We start from the raw sequence: 27582 nt of genomic DNA, 5'->3' as shown, positions 1-27582 counted from the left end.
TGCAGCATCTGTAGCCTCAGGTAATATTGCACATCATCGCAGGTGCAATTGTGGGTCCCCTCCCCATTTTTCTAAATAAGTCAAGCCTCTCAGGCGGGAAGCAATCATTTCTAAAGAGGCAACTTAAGTAATTTCAAGTCTGAATTTGGTTCTTCTGTGAAGCCCAGACCTCCCGTGGTTTGGTCCGGGTCGGAGGTCTCTAGCTGTAAGGAGCAGGGCCCAGGGGACACAGAGGCCGGCTCACACGCAAACCTGGGCTGAGGCCTCGGGGCTCGTGGGCTCCGCCCAAGCCAAGCTCTCAGGATTGACTTGTAACAGTATACATTTCTCAGAAGCTGTCATACCCACCTTTACGAACTTTGCCCTTTTCTGTCCTTATGCTAAATACACTTACCTGTAGTGTTCTTAAGTACCGAATCTTCTCAAAATAGCTACAAAATTATTCCTCATAAGTTGGAAAAACTGGTCTCTTGGCTATTTCCCTCGGCAGTAACTATAAAGCCCTTATTTCTCAAAAATACAGGGGGTGGGGGTGAGTGTGGAAGGAATGTTAACCTCAGGCTCTTTTTCGAATGCAGGTTGCTGGTCACTACACGACATAAAGAAACCACCACTAAAGCAATGGTAAAGTCAGTAAACAACTTTACTGAAACATTTCATAACACAGAAAATCTGTCTGAAGTGTAAAGTTACTGTCTTACACAAGGAGGACAGACCCATTTTCAAAGACTAATATGAATACAATAAATATGGAGTTTACATACTAATTTATACACAGAAACTCTGCCCCACAGCCATAAAAATTTAATATTTAACAGTGCAACATATAATTTAATCATTGGATTTATTTGACAGGTTTTTCTTGCTAAACACAAATAACTACCTGGCTTTCATGTACATATATAATATATACTTTTGTATATAGATATTCAACAATCTGTACAGTTTCTAAACATAAAACTCCTAAAAGGCACAATTGTCTATACAACATGTACAAAAATGGCTGGAGCTGACACAAAACAACAATTATTGGTCAAAAGTTCATGATTGCACAAAGATTAGTCATGAGTTTATGTCAGAAAAATGTGCTTTAAGGAAAGGAGGGTTTTCAAAAAAACCTGTAAGTGTTTATATAAAAAAACCAAAAAAACAAAAAACAACAAAAAAACCCCAAACCAAACCACCTCCCCCCCGAATAAACAGCCCCTAGGTGGCGATCACGAGCCTGTCCTCATCGTCGTCGCTACTCACGTCGCTGAACTGGGTGACCGGCCTCCGGGGCGGGGGCCGGGGTCCCTCCGGGTCCAGGGGGAGCCTCGGCCGGCCCGGCGGGGGCAGGGGCGCTGAGGTTGGTTTGCAGGGTGCGCCAGGGGTGTCGTGCCGGGGCTTCGGGTGATTCGCTGAGGCCCCCTTCCCCGTGTCCCTGGGACTGGAGCTGTCCCGCCTTGCCTGGTCTCTGGCCGGGGCAGGCGGATCTAGACCCTTCTGTGCGCTTTCCCGCTGGACACCGGGTGAGCCCTGCGGGGATGGGGTCCTGCCGCCGGGATGCGCCCCGACAGGCTGCGTGGGCGGCGCCTCCCGAGAAGCCCTGTTTGGGGGAGCGGGCATCTCGGGGGCGCCCTGGGTGTCCACGGGGACCTGGCTGACTGAGGGGATGAGCGTGGGCAGGGCGATGTTTACGATCTGGAGGCCCGGGATGGGCGCGGGGGGCGCAGGGCTGCTCTGGGAGGCGGGGTTGGCGGCCACCACCTGCAGCCCCACGGCATTGAGGGCCAGCCCCGGTGGGCGCACCGGCGGGCCAAGGCTGGCGCTGGCCAGGCCCACGATGTTGACGGTCTCCATGCTCAGGGCCGGCAGGGGCTGCAGCGTCGGCACGCGGATCTGGCCGATGGGGATACAGGGCACCACGCTGCTCAGTTCGGCCACGCCCGCGGGGCTGGCGGTGCCTGGCCCGTCCGCGCTTAAGTCCCCCGGGGTGCCCAGTGGTCTGTGGATGACGTTGACAGCCGGGATAGTGAGCTGCACTGGCCCGGCCTGGATGGGGACGAAGGTGGAGTAAGTGAGGCCGGCGGGGACCACCTGGATCCCCCCGACCGGAACCATGTTATAGGGTGTCCTCGACTGCTGCTGGGAATGCAGAGGCAGGTGGCTGAACAGGTGCGTCTGCGGAGAAGGCAGGCCTGCGGGCGGAGGCAGGGCGGCTTGCGGCTTCTGCTCTTGAGGGCCGGGCCGAGGCGAGGTGGACGGAGGAGCCCCTCCCGGCTGAGGGCTGCGCTCAGACGCTGGCGGAGGAGGAAGGCTCAGGCATGGCGCGCCCTGAAAGACAAGACGGAATCATCTCTTCATGGCTCAGCTTCCTTATTAGTCACCGAGCAAAAGTTTTAGCTCTTGTAAAAAGTCTCTTCTGTCCTGAGGTAAAAGTGTGTAACAACGATTTCATAAAAATAAGCTTGCTAAATGTTGGTATGTTGATTTTAAAAGCAAAATTCCTATTACACCCTTTAAGCTCTTTATTTTCTAGAATAAATAACCGCCACAGATTCTGTATAGTACTTAATTTTCACACAGATTTCCTGGATATCATCTCATTTATACAAAATCAACCCTGAGAGGCGGCCATACTTATCTCCTTCCACTGCTATTATTATTGCTGGCACCTCTAGCTCCACCCCAGTTTAGAGATTTGGAATTACTGAGAAATTCTGAGATCTCAGTTGGCCATGAGTATCGACTCAGAGGGGGGAAATTAACTGGAGGACTACTCATTTATGAAATAGAGAGCTTCCATTAACGAAGAGGTCTGCAGTTTTCATTTGTTCATTTATTCTAAGTGGATGAAATGTCTACTGAAAACCGGATCTCCAGACACCGACCGGTAAGTGTGTGAGAGACTTAGGGGCAGAAGCTTAGAGCACAGGTGACTAACAGGAAAGGAAGGAAACAGTAGGAGTAAATCCTGCCAATTGTCCCACCCAGGATTATCATCTAAATGTTCACTTTTTCTTGATATGTCCTCATTACAGAACTCCATTAATGTATATACTAATTTAAATATTAATGCTACTTAAATATGAATGTAATTTAATTAAATAATATTAACGTAGGATAGGCTCTAGGAATTTAAGCTTTCATAGTCTTCCGAGTTTTCTCTAGTGTTACCCAGCAAACCAAAATCTGCCACATTTAGAAATAAATGCTATGGTGATCCTCAGTTCATCCCAGAGGTAAGAGAACGGTCCATGAGAGAAAACAGATTTCTCAGGAGCCTGCCAGGGTGTGTAAAAGCAGAATGTCATTCACTGCTGGTATGGAGGGTGACTTTCCTGAGTCTGGTTCTGAGGTAGTTCTTGGGCAGGAAGCTTTCCTAAGTGGTGACAGCAATTTGCTGATTCAAGCAAAGTGAACTTCTTAATACTTTTTTTTTTTTCTTTTGGGTGGGAGGGGTGGGGGTGTCAAACTGGTAGCTGCCTTGTCAATAAGGGTAACATACAAACCCTTTGGATAATTAGTGCAAATCCATCATATCAATGCCAGTGGAAGATCATCTCAGAGGAAGCCATGGAAAATGGAGGTCTCGAGACATATTCTCCATTGGCACACAAATATTTTTTATTCCAAGATATTTATAAAAAACCAAATAGTAGTAAATGAGCATACTGCAAAGATCTACTTGGTTCTTTTACAGATTTATAATACAATAGATGAACTCTGACTAATATACATAACACGAATCCAAAGGGCATAAATGTCCTTTAGCCTTAAATCAAAAGGAAATAATGTTTAAAAGAAAAAAAAAACTGATCTAGCTACAAATGAGCGATTTCAGTACGTTAACTCCTGAAGTCAAAAGGAAAACGGCTACGGATCCATTACCTGCGTTAAAGCCACAGCCTTTCCTGCCGCAGAGCCGCTCAGCATCTCCTTGGGGTTGGGGTAGTCCACAGACATCTGGTGACACGGGGACCTGGGCGCCCCCTCGGGTGGGCGAGAGGCTGCCTCTGCATTGCCCGCTGCCCGCGGCCCGGCGCTGCCAGGGGACCCCGGGCTCCCGCCGCAGTCGGACGGCAGCGCGCTCAGCACCGTCATCTTGGTGGGCAGTGCCCTTGGCAGCACGTCCATTGCGTCCGTGGGCCCCCCTGGAGAACCCTCGGGGGCGCTGGCATCCTCGTCCGCACCCGTGGGGTCCCCAGGGCCGCCCCTGGCCGGCAGATGCTGTGGGCTGGCGGCGGCGGAGGGCGCGGCCGACAGCACCGACTCGGCCTGGCTGTCCTCGTCCTCCTCCTCGTTCTCGATGTCGTCGTCCTCGGCGCCGTCGGATTCCTCCGGGTCGTATCCAGACCTCTCAAAACTGAACCTCTGTTTCTCGTCTGAGAAAAAACAACCGAGAGGGGATGTTATAGATGCTTATGCAAGTTTAACGGATGGCATCTTCTTTTTTTATAAGCTTGGCAATACTGCGAGGAATATTCAAGGCCAGGACGCTGCCCACACAGAGCCCCCAGTTTAGTCGGGGAGGATGACACGGGGAGGAAGGCAGTCAGGACAGCGGGGATCGGAGGGATGCGCCAGTAGAGGAGGGGAGTGGCCAGAGGGCTTCCTAGAGGACGCGGAAGGTGTGGACGAACCTCGCCAGAGCAGACGGGCAAAGGGTGATACATAGTGCAGGCCAGAAACCGAAGCCTCAAATTTTATACCTCCAAAAGAAGCCTGGACTCTACAGAGAAAGTGAACCGAGAGTTCACTGCAACTCATTCTCTGGGCTCTTCTTCTCTACTTGTTTGTACCGCCCTTTTGTTGAACAAAGTAAAATGAAATCAAAATACTGGTGGCATTTTGTATTTGCAAACAATAATTTTCCATGATATTCGCATAGCATTTTAGGCATGTTTCTGCTGTTCTCTGAGTAATTTTTTTTTCCGTGATGACTCAACCCATTTCTCATAGGAAATGGAATATTAGTTAAAAGTCATTAATGTCAGCCATATAATGTCATGTGAGACTATGTTTAACAAGGAATAGTCAAGATAGTCCAGGGAATAGTTTTAAAATTCTCACAAGTGCATGTGAGACTGGATTTCAAACCTTGTCTATTCAAAACTTGCAAAATCAGAGGCACTTTCCCTTAGAAAGCTAATAGAGTTTAAACAGTTAAACGGAAGAGCATTGTAAAATCTCCACCCCAGTCACTGTCGCTGAGCTATATGACATTCAGTTTTGCTGCAATGCAGTCTCCATTTACATGCACTTTTTGAAGAGAAAAAATGTGAACAGAGAAATAACTAACAGGTATCTTTCCTGGGTTTCCCAAATGGTCTGCGTATTAATTTACTTAATTACTCTTTCTATATTACAAAGATAAGTTCTTAGAGAAGAATCTTGAAGTATCAACACCAACACATTTATGGATGATTATTTCTAGGACATAGAACAGATTAGAACTTTTTAAAAAAATCTCAAGCACATGTTACTTTTGTGCTTAAAACATACATGTAGGCTTCTAATATGTGGTTTCATGCCTTCTGTTTTACGGGTTCTACTATTTTGTTGTAAAATAATAGATAAAGTAGCACCGATCTATTGAATTCCACAGGTGCCCACACTGGACGTGGGGCGGGCACGGTCTGGGTAGGTGCTCTGCCCCCTTCCTCAGATCCTCTATGATACCCTGTGATGTTGAAAATCTAAAATTAGACCGTCATCCCTCATATGTTTTGAATTTGCCACATGAATACCAAATCAGATATATTTTTAGAGATTTTAATAAGAGAAAAAAATTCTTTCATAAGAGAAAGTAGAAAACAAAACAGAAGAAACTGAATGACTGAGGCGGGGGAACAGGTGACTGGAGAGGGAAGCCGATTTCATCAGAGGCCAGTCCTGCCGCAAAGCCCGACTACGGTGAGACTTGCTCAAAAGCTACTACTGTTTTCTTTTCTTTTTTTTTTTTCTTTTTAAGAACAGGCCTAACTTTAAATTTACAACTCTCCCCAAATCCATCGTAAGGCTGGAGTCCCATCAAACAGCCCAAGCTCCAAGGAGCGTCTATATAAGAGAAGGGAGATGAGCTTGAGTCATCCGGGGCAGACGCGGCAGGACACGCATGGTCAGAGGTGGACAGACTGGTCAGGGCCGAGTGCGGGCGGGAGGGGCTGGGTGGACCCTCTGAGGCTACATCTTCCTTCAGGTTGTAGACGATGATCACTGTTTAACCCCACAGAAAAGCGGACTAAGCATCCACGGTAGTCGGGATCCAGGGGAGAGAAGCAGCATTTAGGAGGGGCGGGGAACTCCCTGCACCCCCTCCCTTCTCTCCATAGGGAACAAACACTCCACCCTGTGAAGAGGAGCGCTGAAGCATCGCTGCCCTGGGATACTGGGGAGAATTCACTACGGTGAGGAAATGGAGTGAGTGAGAGGAAAAACACGACTCTGCTCCCTAAGGAGGGACAGGGTTGCTGGCTGAGCCCACCACAACCGCTGAGCTGGGGCAGGAGAACAAGAGGGCCAGAGCCCAGGGACCCGAGGACAGGGTGCCTGCAGAAGGCTGGGGCAGGGCCAGAACAGAGTGCCACCCCACCCTCCTCCTCACCCCCTAATGCCAGGCTAAGGCGCCTCAAGTGAGCGCTAACAGCAAAACACTGCAGTAAGAGCGCCAGGAGAACAGAATGTGTTCGGCACCCTCTCCGATGCAGAGCACAAAGGGAAGACCTGAAACGGGGATGGAGCAGGCATTTCTCTTACAATCCAACCCGCACCCGGACAAGAAACGCCTCTTTAGGAGTCTGAGCCCTTTCATGCTCCGGCGGTAGTGATCTTAACAGCGACAGAGCTCTCCAACCCAGTCCAGCTCCTGACCGGCAACAGCAAGGCTTCAACTCTCACCTGAAGGGACTTGCCAGGCATAAACGCTATTTACATTGGTCTCTATTGTCTTATGCAAGATGTCTAGCTCTCAACAAAAATTACAAGGCATCCAAAAAGGCAAGAAAACATAGAAGAGGAAAAGCAATCAGAACCAGTCAGATAAGATACAGATGTTAGAGCTTTCAGAGAATTTAAAATAGTTGATCAATATAGTATTTTAAAAGCTCTGATGAGAATGGTGAGCAACATATAACACCAAGTGGGAATTTCAGCTGTGAGAAGAAACTATGGGAGAAAAAAACGAAATGTTACCAATGAAAAACAAAGTAATAATCATAGGAAAACAAAACAGAATTCTATGCCCATTGAAAGGAATTTCAAAAAACAAAAACTCACATATGACACTAAAAGCACAATTAATTTAAAAAATGGATAAACCAGGCTTCATCAATATTAAGAAAACTTTGCTCTGAGCCAGACACTGTAAAAGAGAATAAGATAAGCCACAGACTGGAAGAAAACGTCTGAAAATCACATTTCTGACAAAGGAATTATATTCAGAATATATTGAAAACTACCCAAATTCAACAATAAGAAAGCAAACAACCCACTTTAAAGAATGGGCAAAATCCTTGAAGACACTTCACCAAAGACAACTGGAAAGCAAATAGCACACAGAAGCATGCTCAACGTCATCAATCATTAGGGAAATGCAAATTAAACCCACCATGAAATGCCACTATACACCTGTTAGAATAAATGGTCTAGACACTTTGAAAAACAGTTTGATAGTTTCTGCCAAAGCTAAATATACACCAAGCTAATGACCCAGCTATTCTACTTCGAGTATCAAACCCTGCAGAAATGGAAACTTCATTCACATAAAAACCTGTATATGAATGTTTTATAGTAACTTTATTTATGACTGCCAAATCCTGGAAGAAACTCAGATATCATTCAAGTAGTCAGTGAATAAGAAGCTATGGCACATTTAGACAGTAGAATACTACTCAGCAATATAAAGGAATGGACTCCCACAAAAACATGGATAAATCTCACGTGCATTTTACTAAGTGAAAGAAGCCAGACTCCAAAAGCTACTTATTCTGATTCCTTTCATATGAGACTCAGGAAAACAGAGAAATACAGGGAGGAAAAGAGATCAGTAGTTGCTAGGGGCTCTTATGGGGGTTCGGAAGGAGCAGTTATCTGCACGTAAGTGGTACAGGGGACTTGCAGGGTGATAGGACTATTCTACATGGAATTGTGGGGTGGATATACAATCCTAAGGGAAACCAACCCTGAACACTCACTGGAAGGACTGATGCTGAAGCCGAAGCTCCAATACTTTGGCCACCTGATGCGAAGAGCTGACTCACTGGAAAAGACCCTGATGCTGGGAAAGATTGAAGGTGGGAGGAAAAGGGGATGACAGAGGATGAGATGGTTGGATGCCATCACCGACTCAATGGATGTGAGTTTGAGCAAACCCTGGGAGATAGTGAAGGACAGGCAAGTCTGGTGTGCTGCAGTCCATGGGTTGCAAAGAGTTGGACACGCTTAGTACTTGAACAACAACATATACAATTCTACACATTTGTCAAAAACCATAGAACTGTACACCATAAAGTGAATTTTATGGTATGTAAATAAAAGCATAATTAACCAGGATGTGGGAAAAATTCAAGATGAAATGCAAGCTGAGACTGATGACTTGAGCACAAACAAACCCCACAACCACGACCCAGGCAACCTTGGCAGAAGGGGTTCTGACCAGATAATATGAAAAAGTGAAAGCGAAAGTCACTCAGTTGTGTCCAACTCTTTGAGACCCCATGGACTGTAGCCTGCCAGGCTCCTCTGTCCAAGGAATTCTTCAGGCCAGAATATTGGAGTGGGTTGCGCTCTCTTCTCCAGGGGATCTTCCCAACCCTGGGATCAAACCCAGGTCTCCCACATTGCAGGCAGATTCTTTACCAGCTGAGTCACAAGGGAAGCCCAAGAATACTGGAGTGGGCAGCCTATCCCTCCTCTGGTGGATCTTCCCGACTCAGGAATCAAAGTGAGATCTCCTGCATTGCAGGCGGATTCTTTACCAGCTGAGCTACGAGGGAGATAATATGGCATAAGACAAAAACAGCTGCCCAAAGACACTGTGCTGTGATTATAAATCTGTTTTCACAGGTGGGTCAGCATTTCTGGAATTAGTTTATTGGTATACTGCTGCTGCTAAGTCGCTTCAGTCGTGTCCAACTCTGTGTGACCCCATAGACGGCAGCCCACTAGGCTCCTCTGTCCCTGGGACTTCCAGGCAAGAATACTGGAGTGGGTTGCCATTTCCTTCTCCAATGCATGAAAGTGAAAAGTGAAAGTGAAGTCGCGAGTGGAGCAAATAGGTGAACATACTGTAGATGAGAACCAGGTTTCTTCACTGTAGGAGAGAGAAAAAAAGGAAATGGAACAGGCCAGATAGAATAAAACTGTGGGGCTGGACTGGAACTAGAATTATCAGTATGGACTCATGTTCTCATTTGTGTGTGCGTGTGTGTTTATGTGTGTACACAGAAGTAAATACAGATGTGTGTACGTATGATTTAGTATACATACGGATATTTCCCAGCTCTATCCAACAAGAGGGGTTAGAAGCAGTGACAGGTTAGCAGCCAGAAATGCATCACCTAGTGGTTAGACCTTGGTTCCTAAATACCATTCGCCAATAAAGGGAACCAGGGGTCCCTGGAGAAACGGTCAATTCCAGGGCTGGAACATCTTGAGGTGTCAAAGAGTAAAGAATAGCTTAAAGAAAAATAATAATAATAAAAGCAGCAGCATATTGAAAGGGCATAGGAACAGACCTCAAAGAGCTCTCAATGGCCACTGAGAACTTGAGCTACACAATAAATAACAGCACTGGACCTGGAACCCAAAGAACGAAGTACACAGCCGTAAGTCCATATGGAAGTCAATAAAGGAATGGATGGATGAACAAATGGAGAAATGGTAACTTTTCGGTGCAGAAAAACTCTGATTAATGAATTAGAACACCACAGTAATACCACAGGCAAGGTCCATCAATGCATAAACAGAATATCTACCTAGTTTTCAGGTATCTCCACCCATAAAGGGAACAAGAGTTAAGTTTACAGTAGGGAGTCCTGGCAGACATCACCTTGGCCAAGGAATGGAGGCTCATGTGACCCATGAAATGTAGCGACATAAGGTACCTGATATGATGCCCCAAGAAAGTCACAGTCACCCTATGGAGCCTCCCCAAGAACGCATAACCTCAATGCAACACGAGCATGTATCAGAAAACCTCAGGTTGAGAAAATTCTACAGAACTGACAAGGACTCTTTATCAATGTCGAGGTCATGAGAGACAGGGAAGGCTGGGGGAGCCATGACCGCCGGATGCGATGTGGGCTCCTGAAGGACAGCCTGGGATGGGAAAGGCCATCAGGGGAAAACCAGCAAGTCCTGCTCTCCAGCTGGCAGTCCTGAGCTGGGGTTGGGTTCTTAGTATCGACGGGTGTCGTATGGTCATGTAAGATGCTCGGATGGGGAGGCCGGATAAAGAGTATACGCTCTACTAGCTTTTCAACTTTTCTATGAGACCAAAATAATCTTAAAAAAATGAACAAAAAATGACATCAATCTATTTGCCAACGCTCCAGGATCTTCATTTTACTCTATTGACCCCAAGATCCTGTCTCATTCAGAAAAGCGTACACAACCCCCATCTCCCGGTTGTCCTTATTATGCTCATACAGATTTCTCTTTCTGACATGCATTTTTTTTCTCTCCTCCTATTGTTTCATAGGAAACTATTAATTGAGATAAATTCCAACATGTCTCTTGTTTAATTTAAAAGCTCAGGAAATTTCTCCAAAATACACCCTAATGCCCCTGTCCCCGCCCCCCAAACATACACACGCTCTTAAATCTTGTACCCATATTGCAGTTCTCTCTACTCTGGTTCTAGCCAGCGAGACTCCAGGAGAACCCGGGTAGACTCTCCACACCAAGCACTGCTATCTGATCACAGATAAAACAAAAGCTAATTAAGGACATGATTTTTTTTCTCAGACAATGATTTAAAAAAATTTAAAAAGCACTGAATTATTTTACAGGGTGGAGCCCACAGCTCAGAAGTGTCAGAACCAAGGTTCAAACCCAGGCCGGTGTGGTTCCTGAGTCTGTGCTAAACACTCCATGTTCCAATGTCGTATTATAAAACCCAACCACAGAATAATCTGCAAGAAGGTCATCAATGAATTATAGTCAATATCCTAGCTTTTAAATATGCATGAGGGAGTTGAGTGTTTACACAGACATTAAAAGCTTCAAGTAATTATTTTATTACAAAGAGTAGAACATGTAAAATACAAACCCGAAGGAGAAAGCAAACTGATAACCTTTGAAATATCACAACAAATATGCTGTATTTTACAGTGAATATGGAAGTTTAAGAATCAATTATACTATAAATCTTTAAAATTTTTAATTGTACATATAGATATTAAAATTCAGTGTATGCAATTTACATGAAAGAGGATATAAAGAAAACCATATGCTTTTTCATGGGGAAGGAGGTAAAACTACTTGGCTCCATTTTAATCTGTCTTTGCCCAGATGACATACTTCAGGATCAAGGTTTGCAGTATTAGGGGTGGGAAAATGCTGGTGTCTCTAGACCTGGCCTTCTCCCTGGACCCAGCCACGTGCCTGCAGCCCACAGAGAACTTCAGAAGAGCTGGAGTTCCTTCCTGAAGTTTTCTGTCCCAAGATAAGGACTGAATAGTGTTTATCTCCCTGTGTGCACTGGGCCGTGAAGCTTCTGAAGGGGGAAGACCACTGTCGAAGTTTGGAAACTTGAAAGTGAGTTTCGGGTCATTCCATACTTGTTAAATAGGGTGGATACTCCAGAGTGGCAGAAAGAAGATACAACGGATACCTTAAAGAAGCCTGAGACAAAGGCATCCTTTTAAATACCCAGAGCACCAAAACAAAGCCCAGACCTCTGCCCCCTGCATTTGTGCTTTAAAAAAAAAAAAAGCCCTTTCATATTACTGTGCTGTCCCCTTAACCTCCAGAGAAGACTATTCCTATCGACTCAGAACCTGTGCTGATAGAAGACCGGGAAAGTGACCTGCCCACAACCACAAGTCAGCAAGGTCAAGGACACAGATGTGCTAACTACCCCGGAAGCTACCGTTTCTGACTTTGTGACACTGTGCATTTTGCTACAGGCTGTTGCTGAGCTCAGTAACTACGACGGCACACGACACTGACTTCCTCGTATGTATCAGGGGCTGCCAAGCCCCACGTGGCTCCCCCTGTTCTTATACATAAAGTTTTATGGGAACACAGCCAGGCTCATTGTTGACATACTGCCTATGGCAACTTTTGTGCCACACTCACTGAGTTTCATCATCATGACAGAGGCTGTGTGGCCCATAAAGCCTAAAATATTTACTATCAGGTCTTTTACAGAAGCAGCTTGCCAATGTTTTACTGGACTGTCATGTTTAAACCTGACAGCCACTTGTGGCAGACCAGACACCAAACGCATCTCACGCAAGGAAGTCAAGCGACTTAAATACAGCGGGAAGCCAGAATTTAAGGGCCACATCATTATTCCAATAAGATACACTCTGACGACTCTTCCTTCCTTGGTACGTACAATGTCACAGCAGTGCTAGTTCCTCAGTCACGTCTGACTCTTTTCCACTCCATGGGCTGTGGCCTGCCAGGCTCCTCTGTCCATGGAATTCTGCAGGCAAGAAAACTGGAGTGGGTAGCCATTTCCTTCCCCAGGGGATCTTCTTGACCCCAGGGTTCGAACCCTGGTCTCCTGTATTGCAGGCAGACCCTTTACCATTGAGCTACAGGGAATGTTCAGTTCAGTTCAATGCAGTCGCTCAATCGTGTCTGACTCTTTGCAACCCCATGAATCGCAGCACGCCAGGCATCCCTGTCCATCACCAACTCCTGGAGTTCACTCAAACTCACGTCCATCGAGTCGGTGATGCCATCCAGCCATCTCATCCTCTGTCGTCCCCTTGTCCTCCTGCCCCCAATCCCTCCCAGCTTCAGAGTCTTTTCCAATGAGTCAGCTCTTTGCATGAGTTGGCCAAAGTACTGGAGTCTCAGCTTTAGCATCATTCCTTCCAAAGAAATCCCAGGGCTGATCTCTTTCAGAATGGACTGGTTGGATCTCCTTGCAGTCCAAGGGACTCTCAAGAGTCTTCTCCAACACCACAGTTCAAAAGCATCAATTCTTCGGTGCTCAGCTTTCTTCACAGTCCAACTCTCACATCCATACATGACTACTGGAAAAACCACAGCCTTGACTAGACGGACCTTTGTTGGCAAAGTAATGTCTCTGCTTTTGAATATGCTATCTAGGTTGGTCATAACTTTTTTCCAAGGAGTAAGCGTCTTTTAATTTCCTGGCTGCAATCACCATCTGCAGTGATTTTGGAGCCCCCCAAAAATAAAGTCTGACACTGTCTCCACTGCCCATCTATTTCCCATGAAGTAATGGGACCAGATGCCATGATCTTAGTTTTCTGAATGTTGAGCTTTCAGCCAACTCTTTCACTCTCCTCTTTCACTTTCATCAAGAGGCTTTTTAGTTCCTCTTCACTTTCTGCCATAAGGGTGGTGTCATCTGCATATCTGAGGTTACTGATATTTCCCCTGCAATCTCGATTCCAGCTTGTGCTTCTTCCAGCCCAGTGTTTCTCATGATGTACTTTGCATATAAGTTAAATAAGCAGGGTGACAATATACAGCCTTGATGCACTCCTTTTCCTATTTGGAACTCCAGTGAGGTGAAAGCTGTCGGCCACCCCTCTGCAACTCCCAGGGAACCAAGAACAGAAGTAAAGAAGCCATACTTACTTAATAAGTTCATAGATAAATGGCTTCTAAAAGTTCTATTTAATTTCCCTCCTCCTGGACACACTCTCAACTCATTATAAAGAAAAATTTCCAGTACTCAGTACAATTCTACATATTTGTAATGTGAATTCTATTTTCTGTAAATTTAGATTTATGAGGGAAAAAGAAGGTAAGCAGTGCAGCCATAGTGTTTTTCAAAATTAACTCATCAAACCGTTTCCCTGAAGATGGATGTATTTCCAAATCCCATTTCAGTTAGATGCGCTGCAGGCTTGCCCTCTCATCGCTGCCCAACAGCGACCCCTGCTGGCTGAGTCTGGGGCCTCCCTCAGACTGGCTCCCCTGGGAGGTCAGTGGCAACTCCTCCATCAATGTTCTGTTGTTGCAATTTTTCTCTTTTTTTTCCCTCATAATTTCTCTGAAATCCAAACAAGGGCAACATGGGGGAAAAGTTTCCCAAAGCATGCGACTACTGCAATAATGGGTTTTTGTTAAACTATGTTTTCATCTTAACTATATAATGGGCTAGAGTTTAACGTCTGCTAACTTTAGGAAGTAAACCAAAAGGCAGTGCTGTCTGTGTTGCTCACTACTGACATGAGCGCTTCTCTATTTTAACTATAGACTCCAAGACCTATCATGGTTTCATATTGTGTGTGAAAGTTTTTCTTAAAAGGAGTAAAAATATCTTCTGCAAACATCCCAGTGACAAAAACATATCCTGCAGGTAATTTCGTTTTGAAAGAACTTCATTTAGTTCTTCACTAAATTAATTTTCAGGGTAAATGTGATACAGGGTTTAAGTCCTGTGATCTAACCGCACCTTCTTACACACACCATCCTAAGAACTTCATCACCAACAAGAACAGTGTTTCCAGTCGCACTCTGCCACTCTGAATGGTTCTCCCAGCCTGGCAGTGAAGGGCACATATCAGCATTCCTAGCACTGAAGCCCAGCAGTCTGTTGACGAAAACATTCTTTGGATCAGGGCATAAAAAGCAAATAGCCAGCGGTGTGATTTTTTGACACAAAAGGTGAATACAAAAGAAGTATTTACTAAGATCCCAAGAACACAGGGACAGAATTCCTGAGACTACATAATTTTGCCTGGCAAGATTACAGGGAGGCGCACAGCTGGCTGGAGGGTAGGACTTTTCATAAGCACCTACTATAATTACAGCTTGAGGTGCTAGGTTTAAACTAAATGGAAACTTGAGACGGCGGATGTCCAACGTTTAATGGTTGCCTTAGGTAAGATTACAGTCCCCTCTGCTTAATTCAGAATAAATGCTTCCCAACATCTCTAAATTCAGTCCATTTGAAAAGTGAGAACAAGAATTTATCTGCTGAAGGATAAGATGGGCAGCCATACAGCCCATGTTGCTAAGGGGAGTGAAGAGTCAACAGCTCAGGAGCACTTGGTCCTTCATCACAGCACCTCCACAGGGACCTATAGTGAGTGCTCCATCAACCAGGAAACTCGCGCACTACGCTGGTGCGTGACGTTTGGGGTTAAGAGCTGGTAGACGAGAAAACAGGTTTAGGACATTCCATAAAAAAAGAAAAAGGTTGGAGATGGTATCAGGAGAAGAAATATTGTAGGTAAGTAGAAATAAATCTAGAGTAAATCTCTGATGAAAATAAACAAAGCAAATATAAAGGAATAATTAAATATGAACATGGAATAAAAAGGCTTGGAATCTTCCCAGGAAAACCAGAAGCTGACCAAGACATTATCAAACGGTTATGATTTTTCAAATAAATATTATGGTGGGATACTCTGTGGCAACACTGGCCTTTAGAGAGCCTTTAATTTTGTTGAATAAGTGAAAGCTCAGAGATGATATTTCTTGATGATTATGTATGCTACAGAAAAGATCAATTAAATGGCCAAGCGCCCCCTGCCCCTCCCCCAATTTTTTCAATAAACCTAAAAACACAATCCTTAGGTTTCTGGTTGCTATGCAGCAAACTCTGGCATTTAGAATCAGGTTCTCCCAAATAACATCCTTGTGGGTTTTTCCCTTTAAAAAGTTTATACCCATTTCCCAGATGTCTGAGATTAATCAAGGCTTAAATATCTGGAGCAAGTTCTCACACCTCCTGTTAGCACTGGCTGTTAAGGCTTACGTGACTTTAATCAAGTGTGCTGACTCTAACAGTCCTTCCTAAAGTGTTCTAGGACCCCACTTCTGACAGCACTTCCCTGCTGCGCATGTGAAATATGTAGGTGGCTATCAAAACTGGTTAAGACTGTTCATGGTTAAAGGGAAAGAGACAGCAAGCTAATATGTGGAAAGACCCTACATTACACAAGGGCAATTTCACCACTTGTTTTCCGGAAAACAAGGAATACACGGTCAGGCAGGAATCTGGTGATGGCGGCTGAAGTCTCGAACAGCGGCCATGAGCCTGCTCCTGAGAAGGAGGGGTTTCCTGGCGTGATGAGGGACCTGGGATACTCCTATGGGAGGCAAGGAAGCAGCATGGGAGAGAAGCCAGCACTTGAGACCTCTCTGCCCTGAGCAGCTTCTGGACCTGAGCTTCCCACCAGCAGATGTACATTTCAATTAGATTAAAACTGGGAGAGCTGAAAATGCTATTCTCCCTCCTATTTTAAGTCAGCCGCTACTTCTGCTACATTAGTATAGCTGATAACTTATATTTTTCCTTGGAAAATAAAATTGATCCTGAAATGAAACACTTCATAACGTACACCACTCTTCCTTACAACATCCTTATGGAATTGATTAAGGGTGAGGTTTCAAACACACGCAGAAATGTGAAGGCAGGAACAAATCAAGTCCTCGGCTTTTAGATGGTCTATTCTGCAGGGAAATCTACCCTGTGATGCTGCTGAGTCAGAGCAGAAATGAACACCAAGAGAAATAAAGCTCCCTGATTTACTAAATGAACAGCAAGACTTCTGAGTGAGTCATTATATATTTATACATACAAAACTGGATGCATGAGGGCAAAGTTACTAACGATCCACCCAAACCTGTAAACTCCACCTGGTGGAGGAGGAGGGATGCTGACACCTTCAGGTACTCTGTGTGTAAAAACACCCTTCCAGAAAAAGAGTTTTGCTCTATGGTATTATTACTGTGGTTGCCAAATGGGACTACCCACTTAAAGAAATCATGTGTCTTTCAGTCATTACTGTCTAAATTCCCACTACAAAATAAAACAGCAGGGGCAGAAAGAAAAAACAAACAAAAGCTCGGCAATGAAAATTCCAAGGGGGCATGGATTAAAAACTCTACTATTTGTGCTTCCTTGTTTCAAGAATATTTGAGAAAACGATCCAGATTAAAAGTCAGATGTGTATGCGTGTGTGCATAGTTGCCCAGTTGTGTCTGACTCTTTGTGATCCCCTGGACTGTAGCCCTCTGTCCATGGGATTTTCCAGGCATGAATACTGGGTAATTTTCTCCTCCAGATCTTCCCAACCCAGGACTGAACCCATGTCTCCTGCATTGGCAGGTGGATTCTTTACCTTTGAGCCACCTGGGAAGCAAAAGTCAGATATATAGTTGTTCAGTCGCTCAGTCGTGTCTGACTCTTTACAACCCCATGGGATGCAGCACTCTAGGCCTCTCTGTCCTTCACCAACTCCCGGAGCTTGCTCAAATTCACATGCATTGAGTCAGGGGTCCCATCCAACCATCTCATCCTCTGTTGTCCCCTTCTCCTCCTGCCTTCAATCCTTCCCAGCATCAGGGTCTTTTCTAATGAGTCAGCTCTTTGCATCAGGTGGCAAAAGTACTGGAGCTTCAGTTTCAGCATCAGTCCTTCCAGTGAGTACTCAGGGTTGATCTCCTTTAGGATGGACTGGTTGGATCTCCTTGCAGTCCAAGGGACTCTAAAGAGTCTTCTCCAGCACAGTTCAAAAGCATCGATTCTTTGACGCTCAGCCTTCTTTATGGTTCAACTCTCACATCCATACATGACTACTGGAAAAACCACAGCTTTGACGATATGGACCTTTGTCAGCAAAGCAATGTCTCTGCTTTTTAATATGCTGTTTAGGTTGGTCATAGCTTTTCTTCCAAGGAGCAAGTGTCTTTTAATTTCATGGCTGAAGTCACCATCTGCAGTGATTTTGGAGCCCAAGAAAATAAAGTCTGTCACTGTTTCCATTGTTTCCCCATCTATTTGCCATGAAGTGATGGGACTGGATGCCATGATCTTAGTTTTTTGAATGTTGGGTTTTAAGCCAGCTTTTTCATATATATATGGGACTAAAACAGCAGTGACTTTAAATTATTTTAGATAATTAAAAAAAAAAACACCCCAAACCCCTCCGACTTTCTTAAAAGCCCATGCTGAAATTCTCCTGTACAGCAGGACCCCGACCCCCGCAGCTTGCTAGTGCTCTCTTCTCATCTGCATTTACACTCTTAATGCCCTCCACCCCTCTCCCAACTTCTGGGTTTTTGCCTAACAAGTCCCTGGGTCCAGAATCCTTTACCCTACCCCCTCTCATCAATACTTTTTTGAACAAAGTGACATATGGATAAATATACTTTTTTCTATATTCCCTTCCTTTCCTTTCTCCTGGGATACCCCCAGTCATCTCTCTGTTCCCGACCAGGTATCCCTGTCCTCCCCAGATCCCAGCTTTGGGGAAGTGGACCCTGGCCAGGCTGGGCTCACTCAACATTCCAGCATCACAGCCACAGGCGAGGAGCTCCCGAGGGCAATGCCTTTGCACATACTGGACAGCGGCTGCAGCGCTAAATCCGTAAAAGGAATCCACCAGAAAGAGAATAAACTCTTCTCTGGAACCACTGAAAAATGGCCACAGATACTTATCAGTCTGGGCAGATCATTACTAAGGATGAAGAAATGGAATGGTCAGGGTAGCTTAAAATATCCACTAGTCTTCTGCTCTAATAACCCATAAATAACCAAGAAACAAATGAATGGCCATCATCTCTTTGATAATACCTGTGTCAAATACCTATAATACCATGGCTAAATCATGTAAATGCTATTCATAAGTAAAGGCGTTAAATATTGTATTACAGCTACCATTTCATCGCAGTGAAGGAATTTAATGGAAGATGAAGAAATATTAAAAAAAACCCACAATATTGAGTTATTTCCTGACAGTAAAAGGTCATATTTCCCAGTCATTCATTCAGTCTACAACTATTTACCGTCTATGACTTGCTGGTAACAGTCCCAGCAAGTCACAGAGCAGCGAGCATGAGGAGATGCCTGTCCTTCTGTTCTACTTTCTAGTTGAAATGAACAGATAATACTCACATTCCTCGTGGTGGTTAAATTCCACAGAGAAAAATAAGCAGGTCGGGGGTGTGAGCAAGGCTGGCGGTGAGAGGGCCAGGGGTTTCTTCTTGGGCGGTGCAGGAAGGCCTCCCTGATGAGGTGACATCTGAGCAGAGCGCTGAGATGATGGCATGCCTTCCAGCACCCAGCGAGGAAGTGGGGGCGGGGGGCAGAGAGCTCGCGGGGGGCACAGACCACAGCTCTGAACAAGCCAGGAGGCTGATGGAGGGTTTTAAGCAAAGTAACAACATCATTTTAAAAAGCCACTTTGGCTGCTGTGTCGGAAGCAGCCTGTGAAGAGACAGGGGTTGAACTCCAAAGACCATCAGGGGCTACTGCAAGCAACTTAGAAGACAGGATGATAGCTTTGACCAGAGCTGGGTGCCACAGGTGGCCCAAAGCACTTTTCTGAATGCATTTTGAAGGAGGAGGTGACGGTTTTCCTGATGGATTGGAGGCAAAGGACATCAGACCAAGACTTCAAGATTTCAGTGCAACAGCTGAAAGGATGGGGGGAAAAACCACAGGGAAACATGCGTCTTAAGAGGAAAGGAGTCAACCAGGAGTTTGGGGCACATCAGGTTCTAGATGTTCCATTAGAACGTCCAAGAGGAGGTGGTGAGCAGGCAGATGGACGTGTAGGTCTAGAGTAAATAATGGAATCATCAGCATATAGATGGCATTTAAAAAGTCAGAAGACTGGATGAGACTACCGGAGGAGGGGCATAGACAGAAAAGATGAGAGCTTAGAAATCACGGCCCTGGGCACCACGTATAGAGACAGAAGATGAGAAGGAATGAGCAAAGGAGAGTGAAAAAGAATACCTACTATGTTCTAGGCGGGTGTTGGACTAGAAAACAAGTCTGCCCTGCAGACATGCGGCATCACATTGCAGGCTTCCGGGCTTCCCTCTCTAAAAACACAGACATCTGAAGAATTGCTCAGCAAGATCCCACCTCTCACTGCCATCAGTTTAACAGCATGAAACTACGTCCCAAAGAACTGTAAGATCCAACCTTAGGATAGTAATCAAGAACACATAAATAAAGCAATAAGACGTCATCCATCAAATTGGTCCCAAGTTAAAATTCATACAGTTATCCGGTATAGTTAAGGATGTGGAGAAATACAAACTGTTCTACAGAACAACTTAAAATTATAAAGCAAAATTAATTTTCTAGGTATCTACATATAAGGTGATAGTGTCTATGCAAATTTGGAATACAAACTTAAAACCCAACGTGTTATGTTTGGATATGCACATGTATGGTAAATGAACTGAAAGAAAATCCCTAAGTGTGGTGACTGTTTGCCTCTGGGGAGAGTGACATGAAGGGTAAGTAAGGGACATTGCACCTCATGTATGATCTTTATTTAGCTTGCCCCCCCCCCCCTGCCCACCCCAAATACACTGAATTTAAGAGAAAGACTTAAAGCCAATGAAAGAAAATATAATCACCAACTCTGGTGTGAATACTTGAGTGCATATAATAAAACTCTTTGTAATGTCAACTGTATTAAAAAAAAACAAAATGTTTTTTAGAAGAACAAAAGACAATAAAGGGAAAGCAAGACCATTTGTTTCAAACAATAAATACTGACCATTTATTGCCTTCACTGCAAGCCTATAATAAAGCAAAAGTGAAGGAATATGTCTTGTTGGCATTTTATAAAGAAACATGAGGTCTCTGGTATAAAATAGCAGTTGGCAAAATCCATCGAAGTGCTATAATTTACTATTCAATAAAAACCATGAAAAAAACCTGAGAGTATTACCGATAAATACAGTAATTAAAACACACACACACACACATACACACAGAAAAACAGGTAAAGCTACCTCGAGTTTTATCAGAGGATCTCAACTGAAATTGGGAATTAGGGCCATTAAGTTTGAGTCGTAACCTAAAACCTGCTTCCAGTGCTTCTGGAATGGGGTGAGAAATGACAAAAATGAATGGGAGATAACGTAAGATCATCATTAGTCAGCCAATCGGAATGATGCTGATAATTCATGAATACTGCACTTAATTCGCCTATGGAAATCTGGGATATAAACACAAGCTTCCCTTGACAATTCAGTAGATTTCTACAGACATTTACTTAATTTTGTAAGACTTATCTTCTTGAAAAAGTAAAAAACACTTAAGAGTATATATTATAATAATAATGCTTTTAACATTTATACCTTTTTCAGAAATTAGTGTTTCATGTTACAGCCCTTACTTTGAGCTTTTTCTAGTCTGTAGGTGATAAATATACTCACTGAAACCCTTACTGTTTTTTCCTAGCTTTTTAATTCTGAATTGCTCTGTGGAACAGCAATAAAGCAAATAAATAATGAGGAGAGATATTTTTCACTTAAATACTTATGGTAGTTAATTTACTGCAGGATTATAAAGAGCAGAAAATAAATCAAACAGATGATTTATATTAGAAGTAAACTATAGGTATATTAATTTTATTAAATGTGTGTCTTTAAACAAAGACACCAACACAGAATTCAATTCCTAGCCATTCTAAAATCAGTTTTAATACTTCTGTTCCTAGGACAAAAAAGTTACACATATGTTAATTTGACATATTACTTTTAAATCCTGATATTGCCATTCCCAATATGCATCAGTGTATCAAAGTGTCTATAAAACACTAAGAACCTCCTTTTTGTCCTAAGTTTGTTATAATTATCTTTTCCTTCTTTTAAGAACACATCCATTTATTGCCAGTAATTAAATTTTAAGGCAATCTTTTCCTTAAGCTTAAAATAATAAATCATATCAACCGTAGCACTTCCGACATGAGTCACTTCTCTTGAATATTTAGAAACAAATTCAGGCTGGTTCATCTAGTGTGTTAATTGTTGTCAGGTGGAATGAAAAACATTTGCTTTTTTTACCTATGTTTTCAAAGATGTCTTCACCATTTTCTCTTTGGAAATTTTTTCTACATCAAACTAGTACATACTAACTAAAACATAGCAAGCAGGTAAATGTTTAATTTAGGGTATTTTTCAAAAAAGCAATAGGAAACTTAAAAAAACAACAATGTATCTCTTTTGTTGCTAAATTCTTGGGTTGAAACAAAAAGCCTTACAAAGAATAAAATTCTACTGTCTGATTAGTCAGAACAGATGAACAGGTTTATTTCTCCTCAAAACTGGTTAGAGATAAATACTTCTGGTTGTTGAGCTAACAACTGTTGTTAAGAAAACAACCAGTTAACCTTTTCAAGATAATAAACAATCCGGGGAAGCAAACGAATACTTTATGCCACAAATATTTCCAGAGCGGCTGCCCTGAGCAAGGCGCCGCGCTGAGGACTGTGGGTGGCCTCGAGTATTACCCAGGCATGAATTCTACTCCTGACACGCTTGAGAATCTCAGTGAGGAGGTGAGCAAGGAAGCGTGTAAATCATAATAAAAGCATGGCAGAAAGGGGTTCATTACTTTCACGGAGCAAACTCTAGAATATTGCAGGTGTCGAGAAAAGGGAACAACTGCTTTCCACAAGTGTTGTGGCAAGGGAAAAAATCAGAGAAGGCTTCGTGCCAGCGGTGGATTTGAGCTGGATCTTGGAGGAAATAAGATTTCGACCGGGTGCAGACGGGGAGCCGCGTTTCTGCGGGGACCGGGGGCGGGGCCTTCAGGGAGAGCGGTACAGGCAGAGCCGGATCGGCGTCACGGAAGCCGGAGACTCAAGCGGTGGGGCAAGTGAAGAGAGAGAGAGAGATGAGGGACACAGGTGGAGAAGCGGGCGGGCGGGCGTCAGACTAGAAAGGATTGTGAGGAATTACTCGGTCAAGTGGCTCATACTGTTCTTGGTAGGCAAATGGAAACCGATGGAAGACTCGGAGCGGAGGGATAGTATGATCAGACACATGCTGCAGGAAGATTAACAACGTCAGCAGGGATAGATGTTAAAGGAAGGAAGACAAAGTAAAGATGGGAAACTGATCAGGAGTCTATCACATAGGATAAATAAGAGGCAATGAAAATAGGAACTGAGCAAAGTCAGTGGGAATGGAAAGAAGAGTATGGATGCAAACAAAAAAAAAGAGTACACTGTAAATAGCATTTATGAAAAATATGGAATAAAGCCTTACCTGATTCTTCTGTATCTTGTTCATCTATTAAACCTACTGAGACGCCTAAATCCAGACATTTCTTGCTATGTGTCTTGGACTTCATGTGTTTTGTCAGATTTCCTTAAGGGAAAAGAATGTTTACTAAGCTTACATAGTATTATTTGGCTATTGCATTTGTCAATACTGGCAAATTCCATTCCTATTTCAAGTGAAAGTACAGACTGTGGTTACACAATTCCAATGACTAAAATTTGTTCAAAAGAAAATACTGGCATCTGTATGTTGTAATAACCCTGTTGTTAAGTAATCATAAAGAAGAGAGATTTATTATTCAGATTATTACTTAATTATTATTAAGTAATAATCTCCTCTACTTTGAGAATGTCTACCATTGCCTTACGGTTTCTATTCTCCAGTCCTTATTTATTTCATAGAACATTTTATACACACTTAAAGTCCCTTTCAGATTGCACTGTGACCTGTGGTTTCTGAATTCTCCCCAGGCTGTGTTTGCTGGCTTTCCCTCATAGTATTTTATTTCCTTGTACACTTCTTAGCTTTTATTGTAAACTTATCTTGAGCAAGATGGTTCTGCATGAAGTTGTAAGTACCCTGGGCTGTAGACATCTCTATATGTCGGTTTTCCAGATGCTTCTGCCTGAGACTTGAAAAGCTTCATTCCAGTAATTCTGGATGAATCTGGGGATCTTTTTGGCATGGCATAGGTATAGGGATTTGTTTTTCAGCAGGGAGCTCTTCCCCTACATGGTCCAAAGACACTGGACAGGTGAGCCAGGCTCCTTTCAGAGGCCTTAGACTCCATTCTAGGCCAAGTATGAATCCCCAGGTCTGTGGACATATATCTGGCTTGATGCCTTTATGGACTTTTTTTTTTCCATTATCTGTTCACCGTGCTAGTTTGGAGTTTCTTTTTTATTTTTGTTATCTGAGAATCTGTCTTTCTAAATTTCAAGCTTGGCTATCTATTCAAAACTATAGTTAGTTGTTGTATTACAAATAGTATTTCTGTGTGTTTGGAACAAGAGAAAGAATTTTCTGCATTAATTTCACTTCACCCTTCTGACTAAAAGTCTCCTAATAGTAACCCTAAAGGGGTATTTCCTCTGACAGCTGGTATATTTACCCCTGTAAGTATTCACCCTTGTGACTAAAAGTCTCCTAATAGTAACCCTAAAGGGGTATTTCCTCTGACAGCTGGTATATTGACCCACTGGGTTACACTGGGAACCACTGGGCATGCTGGCCCAAAGTGATCATTAATACAGGGAGAGAACTCAGATTCTCTAGAGGATAACAAGCAGCTTGAGTGGATAATGCCACACACACCCAAAATTGCCAAGGGAAAATCACCTCTTTTGAAAAGAAACAAAATCTAAATGCTGGGTTTGGTGAGCAGGGGCATATAAGTATTTGAGAATAAACCTTTAGAAGAGCTAAACATGTCTGAATCACTGGTCCAGACTTGGAGCCAAATCTTGCGGTAGCTAGAAGACCAGTGAAACTGCAATATTTATAGAACTTCAATTCCACTAAAAATTCAGTGAGCCGGTGGATCTGGTCAAACCTGTTTAGGCCAATTCTTGCACTAGTTGGTATGTACAACATCCCAGAGCTTGGGGCTTAACAGGTTCAAGTGAAAGTGGGGCCCGGACTAGATACTAGGATCCAGCAAACCCTGACCTCTGTGATTCTAGAGAGAATGTCCAGCTTAAATGACTTGCCAGGTCTGACATTTATTTTAAAATAAAGCATGAAGCAAATTTGGCAACATGTTAACAACTATTAAAAGATGATGGGTATACTGGTGCTCATTATACAAATATCTACTTTTCTGTATGCTTCAAAATTTTCATACTAAAAGTTATGACTAGTTTTCCCATCTTATTGTGGCTGAAATTTCCATTTACAAGTCAAAACACTTTCTAGTATGATATCAATATTACAAACCAACTTACAAGGTCCACTAATAGTTCTTTCAAAATGCTTTTGTTCCTTAATAAATAGGTAGTCATAGAGGTCATTTGTTTTCTAAGAGATAGATGTATAATTGTAAGGAGGCAAATTTGGGAATATAAAGTTTTTAATAAGCATATTTTCTCATAACTTGAGCTATTACTTATTATTAACCAACTTTGTAAATAATTTAAAATAAAGCAATTTGCATTTCATATGCAGAACATGCATATTAAAATGCAAATATCCCCTAGCAATGCTTTAAACTTGGTGCATTAATTTAACACAATACATTTTTCAACAGATTTAATAAACATTAATCTAAATCCTCTGGAAAGCAGGAAGCTTTTGTTTCTGGGTTCCTATAGCTATATATAGAGAGAGCCCAACTTTCTGTTTTATATATGGGCCTAAATCCTGCAGAGATGCAAGCTCAATGTGTATTTTCTGCTGACTGACCTTTAAAGTAGAATAATGAAGACAAATCAATTAAAACTGGTTTGAAAATGCATTCATAAAATAAACTGAGAGGACAAATGATGAAGCACAGATTTACAAGCATGACCATCAGAAGCGTCAAAATCTAGGAGGACAGAGCAATGCTATCTTTGCATACTCCTATTTATAGGGCATGCCGTCACATCACTATTACTTTCTGTTAATAATCAGACACATCCAATAAGAAGTAGAGGTGAATTGCTTGGGAAAACCAAATCAATCAGAGTAGGGCAAAATCTACAGTCTCATCAAAAAACAAGACTTTTATTATTTAGCTGCCTTTAAAAGGTACTATGGAATCTGTTCCACATACATTCACAAAAGGTAGACTTCTACAAGGAAGCTGACCACAGAAAAGAGAATTGCCCTGAGGAGAATAGGGAAATAGTGAATTTCTGACATTTTCTTCACCAGTCTCCTTAGCTTGGGTAGCTTTCTTTAAATAAGTATTTATCATGTAATTCCAATGAACAATCTGACAAAACAGAAAGTTTAACGTAAACTCACATGTGTGGCATGTTTGAGAAATGACAGACAGGAAGACTGCTAACATGCACTGCTCACTCTTCACGGATCATAATGCCCCGTCCACCACTTAATAGACATTTATCTTAATTCTACATGATGCTGGTCTGAGCTATCTCACTAGGATTAATACTTGATGATTCATGAAATTTTTCTTTGCCAAGAAATCTCTGTGGTTCCATTTGGTTTTCCACATCTACGTTTTCCTTCCTTTCTTGCCCTTATAAATATACCTTTAAAATACCCTGATTCCTTTCCCTCCTTCTACCGAGAAATACCCATTTCACATTATACCTTGATCCTCTTTTATCTGGTAACATCACTTTGTACCTGGTCATCTTTTATTTGTAAATACTGGGCTATTGCTAATCTCCTGGTCTCACATTGGAAATTATTTAACAGACGGGCATTTCATAATCATTAGGATCAAAACCAGTGTAAAAGCCATGAATTGGGTTAAAAGATCAAACCACTTAATCCTATCAAAGCCTTCCCACAAGATCAGGAAAATTATCCTGAAATACACTCTCCATTTCTAGAAGGAACTCCTCTATACATCAAGAAAGACAGAATCATGGTTGCTCCCAACTCATGATTTCTTGAAACTTTAGAACTATTCAAGACTATTTGGATCACGGTTTTGTTTTCCCCCATCACTCTTGTTTCAGGTATTACTGGCATTTAAGGAGAGCTAATTAGAAGCTACTATACACTATAACTCTCCTTAAATGCCAATAAACAGTAGCCAAAAAAGGTAATGAACTGTGCTGAAGAATTGATCAATCTTTAAAACAAAACCTCAAAGTCAACCAATACAATAAGAAAAAAGCAAATGTTAACTAAAAGGGATAAAAATAAAGTCGTTCTGTGAAAAAGTTACTGATTAAATATTTTTCATAGATTTTGTCCTTTCAGACAAATAATTTTATGATCACACTGCCTTGTATTTGAGAGAGTCTTATTTTGTAAAGGGTGGTATATGAAATTGAAGCCTCAAGCAACTAATGTTTATACAGTAATCCATAAACAAGGAACCTAATGGAGGAAGCAAACATTTTACAATAGTGCATTCATTATATGTAACAGGAAATTTACAGAAGGTAAAATTACCTTAAATACAACAAAGCCTTACAATTTAAATAAAAACATATAAAGAGTGCAGAAATGGTACTAAATGTAACTTTAACTACTAGTTCTGAGTTCTATAATAATTACACAGTATAAAAGAAAACTTTGAAACAAATTCCAAAGAATTTGGGTAAAATAAATGTTTCATGGAAAAAAAAGAAATGGCTATGCATGACTAAAATTAGATAATAAAACATGAATGTAATCAGTATAATTTTACTGTACTTATTAATTTTTGTCTTTAATCTTGTAGCACTGAAATGCATTTACTTGTGATCACAAAAATTTCTTTTTCTTCTTTGGCCC

The 27582-nt window shown here is 42.7% G+C and overlaps 1 protein-coding gene across 8 annotated transcripts in view; it reads right to left on the bottom strand.

Annotated features, from left to right (window-relative positions):
* Positions 1-636: 636 nt before the first annotated feature.
* HIVEP1 (HIVEP zinc finger 1) overlaps positions 637-27582 on the bottom strand; it is a 136741-nt gene continuing 109795 nt past the window's right edge. For 5 of the 8 annotated variants that reach the window (XM_070361289.1, XM_070361287.1, XM_070361288.1 and 2 more), the window contains exons 7-9: positions 23170-23271; positions 3874-4367; positions 638-2316 (exon numbers count right to left, since the gene is read on the bottom strand). In XM_070361289.1, coding sequence (XP_070217390.1) covers positions 1207-2316; positions 3874-4367; positions 23170-23271 — 1706 coding nt within the window. In that variant the 3' untranslated portion in view covers positions 638-1206. Of the gene's footprint in view, positions 2317-3873; positions 4368-19895; positions 20084-23169; positions 23272-27582 lie in introns of those variants that run through there. The other 3 variants (XM_070361292.1, XR_011462299.1, XM_070361293.1) reach the window with 3 other exon arrangements.

Source organism: Bos mutus, chromosome 23 (genome assembly GCF_027580195.1).
Source record: "Bos mutus isolate GX-2022 chromosome 23, NWIPB_WYAK_1.1, whole genome shotgun sequence".
Taxonomy (NCBI): domain Eukaryota; kingdom Metazoa; phylum Chordata; class Mammalia; order Artiodactyla; family Bovidae; genus Bos; species Bos mutus.
This window is presented reverse-complemented; position numbering and strand designations above follow the sequence as displayed.